General features: G+C 36.8%; 1 protein-coding gene and 2 non-coding genes across 3 annotated transcripts; 1 reads left to right on the top strand and 2 right to left on the bottom strand.

Moving 5' to 3' along the window:
- Nucleotides 1–1,274: 1,274 nt before the first annotated feature.
- On the bottom strand, nt 1,275–1,348 carry TRNAV-AAC. Its single transcript has one exon. It is a non-coding gene; the product is annotated as a tRNA-Val (tRNA).
- A 2,240-nt stretch (nt 1,349–3,588) lies between these two features.
- LOC111443723 lies at nt 3,589–3,686 on the bottom strand. The gene has a single exon (XR_002710558.1). It is a non-coding gene; the product is annotated as a small nucleolar RNA Z221/R21b (small nucleolar RNA).
- A 2,995-nt stretch (nt 3,687–6,681) lies between these two features.
- LOC111443582 (serine carboxypeptidase-like 42) lies at nt 6,682–9,760 on the top strand. The gene is made up of 10 exons (XM_023081463.1): nt 6,682–7,169; nt 7,317–7,424; nt 7,496–7,588; nt 7,685–7,777; nt 8,189–8,274; nt 8,355–8,633; nt 8,714–8,847; nt 9,015–9,107; nt 9,196–9,313; nt 9,399–9,760. The coding sequence occupies exons 1-10, from the start codon at nt 6,917–6,919 to the stop codon at nt 9,564–9,566; spliced, it is 1,425 nt and encodes a 474-aa protein (XP_022937231.1). The 5' UTR covers nt 6,682–6,916; the 3' UTR covers nt 9,567–9,760.
- The last annotated feature ends 912 nt before the right edge of the window (nt 9,761–10,672 follow it).

Below are 10,672 nucleotides of genomic sequence, written 5' to 3' on the forward strand. Positions count from 1 at the left end.
ATGATTTGATTGTTGCACGAACGGACATGTGCCCTATGGCCCCTGCATGTATCATGTTTTATGATTGTATGACGTGTACTATGTTATATTATGTTTATATATAGATATATATAAATATATATAATATGTTATGCTATGTTATATGCTCTATGTGTCACGACATGTAAACTATGTTAATATGACCGATCTATGCTTATAAAACATTAGAAGGCTATGTATGTAATCATGAAAAATATGGCCAGGTTTTATAGAAATGGTATGACATAAAAAGAATGGAGTTATGCCTTGAAACATAAGCTTATGACATGATTTAAAGCTAGGATCTCATGCATTGGGATACTTCTCCATTATGATTAGTACGAATGCATACATTATAATTTCATATTACAATACATGCACACCATGATACTATGCATACTTCTTTTCCTCCGTGACTTTCGATAGTATGAGTGTACGCTAGCTAAAGAGTAGGCCCAGGAGTTACGTATACATCTGCCTGATGGGTCCATGTGTGTTCATGGGTCATGTGTAGAGAAGTACTACACCTCCAATATTCTCCCAAATGAGAAAGTAGAGTTCAAACTCATGAAATATTTTTATGAAAAAATAGGTTCTACAATGATTAGTTATGCATTTTCTAACCCCAACAATAAGGTTACTTACCCCGTGATTTCTTGTGTATGCATTTTCTGACCCCAATAGTAGGGTTACTTACTAGTATTTATTAAAATATTTAAGTCACGTGTCACTCTTATTTGTAGGTGAAGGTAAGATATCCCTCTAGAGATGATGACAATGTTGAGGAGGCGAAGCTAGAGTAGTTGCATTTATGTTTAAATCGTACCCTTAAGAATAGTCCATGAAACTGAACATTTAAGTCCATGACATCGTTTATAAAATGTTTTAAATGAATTTTTCCACGTATACAAGACATACCATGCATGTAGTTACAACATAGTGTTTTAATAGAAAAATAGGATCGTTACAGAATAGCTACGCCCAAACACACCTGATATATAAAAGGCTTGTTAGTGTAATATCCTAAAGTCTCAAGTCTAACATCAAACGACTCCTCAAATTGATTCCAATTATCAGACGCACGTGAATCTCTCAAATGATTGATCCTCGTGAGCAAGCAACCTTAGTGAACCACTGGATTCAAGTAGTTCCATTATATGGCAAATGAAGTGTGATTTTTGGAAAATTAAGTGTTACCTGGGTATCAAATCACCTACCAACAAATGAGAAAAATAAACAAAAGAAATCGTAAAACATGGCGTCGCCCGGATTCGAACCGGAGACCTTCAGTGTGTTAGACTGACGTGATAACCAACTACACCACGACACCATTTGATGGACAGGGAGCAAAAATAAATATTATGTATCGTTTTTCTTAAGAAAAATCCTATAACTCGATAATGGAATAAATAATAAGCTTAGTTTTATTTATGTCGAATTCTACGAAAGTTTATTTATTTATTATTAATTAATAGGATGATCTCTCGAAAATTAAACCTTCAATTTCCTGATAGCTTGTTGTATGACATCCTTTAATCTTTCTCTCTCTTTTTCTTTTTCTATTGTCGTGGTGTAGTTGGTGGTTATCACGTCAGTTTAACATACTGAAGGTCTCCAATTCATGTCCGGGTGACGCCAGCCAATTTCTTTTCTAGTAAAAATAAATTCTATAACTACTATAAATTACACAGATTAAGCTACTTCTTTAATTAGTCCCAATCATAAAAATAAACTCTATAACTACTATAAATTAAGAGAAAAAAGAAAATTGTAATAAACTCTATAACAACTATAAATTAAGAGAAAAAAGAAAATTGTGTCTCAGGTTCTCGTTCCTTATGTGATATCTATTGATTAAATCGTGATATAATCTTAAGTTTTAGGATGTCATCCTAGTCATCCGTTGGGAGATCCTATACATACATCCATCCAAGCTTTATTTATTGAGACATGAACCCTCCCATTTCCATCCGATTTTAAACCCTCCCGTTTCCATCCAAAATCATTTTAGTTTCCATACTGGCATATATCAACCTCAAACATATGGGTAGAGGTGGTAGAGAACTGACACCATGCTTCTCCTACCGTACATTATGATTCATATTTGGTTTGGTAGTATATCTGATTTTGGGTCATACAATCTCATGGAGCGTTTCTCGTGTGTCCAATCAACACCACCAAATTTGAAGAATATTCATATTTTATATATACAAACTTAACTACAAAGCTATATGCTCAAACCCATACTAAAACAACTATTGAGGTTAAGGCTTAAGGCCATACCCAACCCTTATCAAGTTTGTCGATATCGTTGCCTCTATCTTACTTATGCCTCAACTTGGTTTGAATGTACTCTTGGTGTGTTAGATGATGCACTATCCTCAATAGCATCAAGGCACACCACAACTATTGAGGTTAAGACTCAGGGCCATACCCAACCCTTATCAAGTTTGTCTGATATCGTTGCCTCTAATTTACTTATGCCTCAGCTTGATTTGAATGCCCTCTTTTTGGTGTATTAGATGATGCACTATCCTCAATAGCATCATAACACTTATCTAACCAATTGATCAACACTTATGTACTGCTACCTTCTGTAACTACGTGTGAGGATCATAACTCACTTTATTCATAGTAACATTCTCTCATGACTTGTCTCCCATGTACAACTAAACAAGTACATAGAGATCCCAAGGAAGTCTCAATCCATCTTTTATAGGACTCCTTATCATGCCACCAAGATCTTTGATGCTTTTTTCCAGTTTTCTTTCTTTTCTTTCCTGTACCGACGACATGCTCATATTGGTGACGTTATTGTTGCTGTAATCAAGAGAGCCAAAAGATTCTTCCAATGTATCATTTCTGGGTCCAATGAAATTCTCCTTATCATGCCACCAAGATCTTTGACTTTCCATGGTAAGAGAACACGCCTTGTCAGCCCCTTTGAAGTCTCTTATTGGCTAATTAAGGAGAAGATCACGAATATATAAGAAAAATTCGGCTTCCTCAAAATACAAAAATTCACGAAAAATTTGTTCATTAGACAAATCTTCACCAAAATCATGTCCTTTACTACAAAATTAGATTATCGTGAATCGTCCACCTAAATACTTCCAAGCCAAAAGCTTTATTTTCTTAAACGTTTTGATTAAAAAAAATCCTCTCATTTGCTTAAACGAAGAACTTTGGCTATGTCCAGTAGGTACATTTATTCAGAAGGTTAAGCGTTCAAATCGCTCAATAATAATGAAACAAGGAACCATCAGATGCCAAAATTGATCCACAAGCTAAAAGCTATTCGGTCCGCATCATGGTTGCATCTTCCGAAGAAGAAGACGCCCATCATTTGGTTCCTTAACTTCATCTCCTTCACTTCAAAATTAAAATCTCATTCCTCAAACAACGAATTCAACAACAGAATAAGAAGATGAAGGCACGATTTGAACATAAAACAGAGAAAAAAGAGAATCAAAGCGACTTTCACTACACCAACAGAAGAAGATTATGAAGGCAAGATTTGAACATAAAACAGAGAACAAGAGAGGATCAAAGAGAATACAGAGAAAGAAGAGGCTCAGATCAATGGGTTTAGAGAAACTTATCATCACAGACTGATGTTAAACATCATCAGAGTGGTGCATGACAATCTCAAAGAATCCTCATTGCCAAAACACTTCTTGTTACTCTAATTGACAAATCAAAACACTATAATCAAACACAGGACTCTCAAACGAAGAACAAGAAGAAGAAGAAGATGATGATTCCCAAAGATACAATGGCTGATGATACCGGCTACTGTGATTATATAGGCGTTCGATGCAGAAACCCTAATTTGGTTTCCTCATTTTACTATTCAGTGGCCGTATGGGGCTCCGGGTACGAAGCCACGGGCCTTGGCCTGGTCCTGGGCCTGGGCCTGGCATGGGCCTGGCATGGGCCTGGCATGAGCATGGTCCTGAGCCTGGGCATGGTCCTGGGCCTGGGCATGGTCCTGGGCCTGGGCATGGGCTTAATCTTGCATAAAATGCTTGTTATTAAAGATTTTTTGTTTTTTTTCTAGTACATTCAACCCGAACCAACCTAGAGTTGGGTTGGGTTGGGTTGGGTTAGATTAATATTTTGGGTAGGATTGGGTTCATTTTTCTGAACCTGAACGGAATCAATTTGGTTTCGGGTTGTAGGCAAAACTTCCGAATTGACCCGAGCCAAATAAAAATATATAAAATATATTAAGAATCTTTGTATATTAATGTATTTGATAGAATGGTATTAATCGGACACTAATGCCCGAAATTGAAGCTAGGCAAATCTTTTTATTATTTTGTTTAATTTCTTTTATATTATTAACTATTAATACATTTTATACTATTGTTAAATAATTATTCACATCTTAAATATGCTGTTTATTATATAATACAAAGGTTTATTATTTACACATCTTAAGTTATTTCGAAACAAAAACGAATAGGTTTTATGTTCATAAATTATATATATATAATTTTAAAGTATATTATAAATTCTAATATATTTATTATCTATTTGTTATAACATTATTATATCACAATTTTTTTTTTAATAATTATGGATTGATTTGTGTTTGTTTATGAACTTTTAATATATTTTATCTAATTATAAATGGCGGATAAATAAAATTTAAAAAAAAATTAAATTTGACAACCCAACCCGAAAATAGATGATTGGGTTGGGTTGGGTTACCAATCCAACCAACTCGAACTTTTAAAAAAATCTCTCAACCCAACCCGACCATGTACAATTGAGGTGTTGACGTGCAAATCGTCCCAGGTAATGCAACAATATAATTCAGCCTCTCAATTTCATGCCACCTGACACTGTCCTCTAAAACTCATTTTCAAACATGAAATTTCGATGAGGAGATGTTAATGCAGAACGTTTGTGTAGTGTCCAAATTTGGCAAGCTTACTTCTTTCACTTATACAGATTTAGCTCTAGAGTCGCTTGTCAAATCTCACGATAAAACTTGAACTTTTGAGATTATGGCCCGAGGCTCAATCTGACCTCCGCTAAGCATGTCTCTAATACAATTGATGACATCGGTGTGTATTCTTGCTTGTGCTTTAGCTTCTCTTCAATCGCATCATGATATTTATCTTTCTCCGTCTTCATGAGGCACGTCAGGGAGCCACTCATGTATCGCGTTCTAATGCCTGTACGTGATGATCACAACTTATTATTTTCTTAGTACGTTTGTGACATTTGTACGCCTCCATCTCTTAATAGTATTTTCACTAATTGATTTTCAACTTCAAGTCAATTGTTTCATGATAACACAACGCCAAAAATGATTTCAAATCATTCCAACACACGAGAGTTACGTTTTAAACAAAGGGTAATAATTTATGAACGAAACTCGTAACTTACAACCCTTTCAACCTTTCATCAATGTGTCCACCACAACATATTGAAAATTCGTAGTTCCAATTACAACGTGTGTATGAAATTCATGATATAGATCGAGTGTTAGACTACCACCACCAATGTCACTCAAGTGGTGTACCTCTCTCATAATTACTCTCACTTGCTAGCCACCGAGTAGGGCAGGTCCCGTCTTTATCCCCACCACTTATTTCATTCATCGAAATTCTCCATTTATTTTTGTTAGGATCGAGTTCTCTACAATAATTTTTTCTGTTTATTATTTTTATTTTAAATAGTTATTTTAAAGTTATCATTTTTCAATATAATTTTTTTAATTTACTAATAAATCAATATATTTCAACCCATCTAATTTTTAAAAAATTCAAATTTTAATACATTATAAAAGCCTACAATTTAGTTTTTAGTTTAATATAACTAAAAATCATATATGTGTGGAAAATATATTCATATTCAGCGAGGCAGGGACGAGATGAGACAGATCGAGAAACTGGGCAGGGACAAGGACGAGAATATAATCTTGTCATTGGCCTCATTTATCTAATATAGCTAAAAATCATATATGTGTTGAAAATATATTCATATTAAACGAGGCAGGGACAAGACGAGATGGGGCGAGAAACTGGGCAGGGATATGGACGAGAATATAATCTTGTCCTTCGCCTCATTTATCTAATAAGGAAAAAATATTTCTCATTTCCCGTCTAAACGAGGAATCTCCTCTCTGTTTTAGGTAGGTCCCTTCCAAGACCTCAACCCCACACGTAAAATAGATCTCTCTAATTTATATCATTATGTGTGTATACTTCCGTTCTTTTGGTCATAAGTATATGATCTAGACAGTTGAACTATCTCTATTTTAAAAGAATAGGTTAACCCAAATCACAATACGAGTACTAAAATATTATGAATTTTATAGCGTGTGCATAATCCTAATACTCCTTTTTTTATCATCTTTCTATATATATATATATATTGAAAGATAACTTCTTTTGTCACAAGAGATGAACTCCTTGTTCTAACACATTACGTCAAGATTTCTTCTTCTAAACTCGAAACGGAATGAATTCCTTATCTTTCAGGAAAACAAAAAAAAACTGTTTGCACAAAACCCGTGAACAAGAGTAATCCATAATTTGCTGCCTTGGCTGCTAGTTCTTGAGCAGATTTAGACGAAAAATACTGTAGAATTGGATAATTTCATGCCATTTATTGATTCACAGCTCCCAACGCTTCTTTTCTCACTCTCATCATTCATTTCTTACCTCTCAAGCCCCGCATGCACATAGCTTTGCCCCTCCCTCGCCCCCACTTCTTCCACTTCACCCCTTTTTCTTTAAAGTGGCAGAGATTCACGTGCTCATTCAAACAGAATTTGGTTTTCAAAACGCCAATAACTGCTTTCTAATTTAAATTCCTTTGAAATCCGTTGAAGGAGGAAGAGGGGTTTGTTTATTTTTGTGGGTTACGGTGGATTTCTGAAATGGGTCTGTGGGTTTTTGATGGGGTTTTGCTTGTGCTTGGTTTTTTCTGGTTACTGAGCAGCGGCGGCAGAGTTGAGGGTTTTCCTAGTGAAGATCTGGTGCTGCGGCTGCCGGGACAGCCGCCTGTTGGGTTCAAACAGTATGCTGGGTATGTCGATGTGGATGTCAAAAATGGAAGGAGCTTGTTCTACTATTTCGTTGAAGCAGAGCAGCAGCCAGAGATCAAACCTCTCACTCTATGGCTCAATGGAGGTTTCTGATCATTTTATGTTCTTAATTTCTTCAATCGAATCACATTTTGATCCATTTTTTGTTCTTCAAATCATGTAATACTTGTTTTTGTTGACTGTTCATAGATTAGAATCATTGTAAAGAGAATTTGTGGTTGAAATCATTTAGGGCCTGGTTGTTCTTCCGTTGGTGGAGGTGCTTTCACAGAGTTGGGTCCTTTTTATCCCACTGGGGATGGAAGAAGCCTTAGGACAAACCCCATGTCTTGGAATAAAGGTATGAGAGATTTCATTGTCAATTTAGTTTGAAATTTGAAGCAACTGAGTTTCATTTTGAATCATTTGAAGCTTCAAATCTTCTGTTTGTTGAATCTCCTGCTGGAGTTGGATGGTCATATTCAAACACAAGTTCAGATTATGACTGTGGAGATGCCTCTGCTGGTAAGGGAAATCGTTTACGTCGATGTCGGGTTTAGATGATTTAGGATGTTTGGTTCATAAGTTAAGAAGTTGAGTATAATTATCTGTTCGTCGCAGCCAGGGATATGCATATGTTTATGATGAATTGGTACGAGAAGTTTCCATCGTTCAAAGCTAGAGCGTTGTATCTTACGGGCGAAAGTTATGCAGGTTTGTTAAACATGAACGAGATCGAATTGTCTTTTTTGGTGATAAGCGAGTTTGGTTGTTGATACCTTAGTGTAGAACTTGATTTCTTGAATCGATTCGCTTGTTGTCATTTTGAGAGATCAGTTGTTCATTCTAGGGTTTGGACAACATCGGTTAGCGGTGGGCTTGGACTATTACAAATGGTATTAGAGCCAGACACCGGGCGGTGTGCCAATGAGGACGCTGGGTCCCAAATGGAGGTGGATTGTGAGATCCCACATCGGTTGGAGGGGGAAACGAAGCATTCTTTATAAGGGTGTGGAAACTTCTCCTTAGCAGACATGTTTTAGAAATCAGATTCGGATTGAGAATTTCTCTTTCGTAGCTTAGTTTGGAAGAATGTCGGTTAATAGTTTCGCGTTTATTGCACAGGGCATTACATACCACAGTTGGCTATTGCTCTGTTGGATCATAATGAAAAGTCCAGTGGTTTCAAGTTCAATATCAAAGGAGTTGCTGTAAGAAGTATAGTAATTTGATAATACAGTTTGTTTTCTTTATACTTTTATTTACAGTTCAAATGGGTTTGTCGTTTTAGATCGGGAACCCTCTATTGAAACTCGATAGAGATGTTCCAGCATCGTACGAGTTTTATTGGTCGCATGGGATGATTTCGGATGAAATCGGTCTAACCATCATGAACGAATGTGACTTCGAGGATTATACTTTTTCGAGTCCTCACAATGTGACACATTCGTGCAATGAAGCCATATCCATAGCGAACCACATTGTTGGCGATTACATAAACTATTACGACGTCATCCTCGACGTGTGCTATCCATCTATAGTGGAGCAAGAGCTACGGTTGAAGAAAATGGTATCGACTACATCTTCGTTCAATTTATTCTTCTATTTCGTTCTAGTTGAGTGCCTAAGTTTCGATCTAATCTTTTGCAGGCTACTAAAATAAGCTTGGGGGTCGATGTGTGCATGACCATGGAAAGACGATTCTACTTCAACCTTCCAGAGGTTCAGAAAGCGCTTCATGCTAACCGAACTAAATTACCTTACAGCTGGTCGATGTGCAGTTCGTAAGTGATACTGCGAAATAGTAGCTTTTATAAAAGCAAAACCGATCGATTTCGAATAGAAAAAGTACTCATTCTTTGTTAAATAGCAGGAGTTTTGCTCATGTTCAAGCACTGTACATTGCTAAATCCATTTCAGGAACCTGACATTTTGTGAGCTTGATTGACAGTCTAATAAATTACAGCGACACGGATGGTAACATCGACATACTTCCATTGCTCAAACGGATAATCGAAAATCGAATTCACGTTTGGGTTTTCAGGTAACTTAGTTTCGTATTACAAAAATAGAAGCAAGAAACAGAGTAGTTATCTAGTTGATGTATTAGTTGGCCTGATCTTCCATTGTAGTGGGGATCAAGATTCTGTCGTACCCTTGTTGGGATCTCGAACGCTCGTCCGTGAACTCGCTCATGATATGAAATTCAAGATCACGGTCCCATACGGGACTTGGTTCCACAAAGGCCAGGTAGTTTCTGCATTCTAATTGTTTCATCAGTCTTTTGTTCTTCTGAATTTTGGTTCCATCTTAAGCCATGGCTGTTCATGGGCAGGTCGGAGGTTGGGCGATCGAGTATGGAAATCTGTTGACGTTTGCGACAGTAAGAGGCGCTGCTCATATGGTACCTTATGCGCAGCCATCAAGAGCATTACATCTGTTTAGTTCATTTATTCATGGTCGGAGACTGCCCAATTCAACTCGCCTGTCGATCGAAGATTAGATAAGTTTTCTACACAGATTACTCTTACTTCATATGCATCCTGGAAAATGGAAAAGAAGAAAATAAATTAACATTCAAGCCCCCAAGTGTGGGGCAATTCATAATATGAATTATCTGATTTGTACCAGTTTCTTCTTATTGAGTTCTTTGAGAATTGGGTTGAATTAGAATGGAAAAAGATTTGATTCTCTGGATTTCTCAGTTCAATACATTGTATGTTACGGTTTGAGCCACCAATTTATAACCACACTTCAAAAATTATTGAACACTTTGGATAGATTTACTCAAAGCGCCACGAAAGTGTAAGAAAATGGTTCATGTGAGATCCCACGGTGAGGAGAATGAAACATTGTTTATGAGGGTGTGGAAACCTCTCCCTAACATACGCATTTTGAAAACCTTGAGGGAAAAGCTGAAAGAGGACAGTATTTGCTAGTGGTGAGCTTGGACTATTATAAATGATATTAGAGCCAAACATCGGGCAATGTGCCAGCATGGAGGTTGAGCCCCGAAGGGAGTGGACACGAGACGGTGTGCCAGCAAGGACGCTAGGCACCGAAGGAGAGTGGATTGGTGGTGGAGGAGGAGGAGGAGGAGGAGGGGGGGGCACAACGATTGGAGAAGGGAACGAGTGTCAGCAAGGTCGATGGGCCTCAAAGAGGGGTGAATTGTGAAATCCCATATCGATTGGAGAGGAGAACGAAAAAGATTTTTTTACAAGGGTGTGGTCTCGAAAGGGAAAATTCAAAGAGGACAGTATCTGGTAGCAGAGGTCTTAGGCTGTTATAGTTCATGAAAGTTACGTTGTGACAAAAGAAAGTGCAAATTTTTCACTTGCAAAAGTTTAGTAATACCATCTTTTTCACTTGCTGACTCGATCAACTATGACTACCTAATCCAAACTCCAACGAGGTTGCGTTAAAGTTTTAGATAATTGAAAATTTTGGTACAGTTCGTAGGTTGGAGATTTTTTTAGTCAAATCAACCGGACTAACTCAAAAATAGAGTTTAGAATCCAACCCAACTCTAGTTGGGTTGTGAATCTTGTTCGGATCATAAAAAAAAAAAAAAAAAAAAAAAAAAAAAAAAAAAAAAAAAAAAAAAAA

The sequence above is a fragment of the Cucurbita moschata genome, unplaced genomic scaffold (assembly GCF_002738365.1).
Source record: "Cucurbita moschata cultivar Rifu unplaced genomic scaffold, Cmos_1.0 Cmo_Scf00005, whole genome shotgun sequence".
Classification (NCBI taxonomy): domain Eukaryota; kingdom Viridiplantae; phylum Streptophyta; class Magnoliopsida; order Cucurbitales; family Cucurbitaceae; genus Cucurbita; species Cucurbita moschata.

What these genes read in the sequence shown, in the direction of transcription:
- LOC111443582 (XM_023081463.1), top strand. Translation starts at nt 6,917, where the DNA reads ATGGGTCTGTGGGTTTTTGATGGGGTTTTGCTTGTGCTTGGTTTTTTC. An exon ending in TCAATATCAAAGGAGTTGCT is followed by an intron (nt 8,275 to 8,354) that starts GTAAGAAGTATA and finishes TTGTCGTTTTAG; the next exon opens with ATCGGGAACCCTCTATTGAA. An exon ending in CTTGGTTCCACAAAGGCCAG is followed by an intron (nt 9,314 to 9,398) that starts GTAGTTTCTGCA and finishes GTTCATGGGCAG; the next exon opens with GTCGGAGGTTGGGCGATCGA.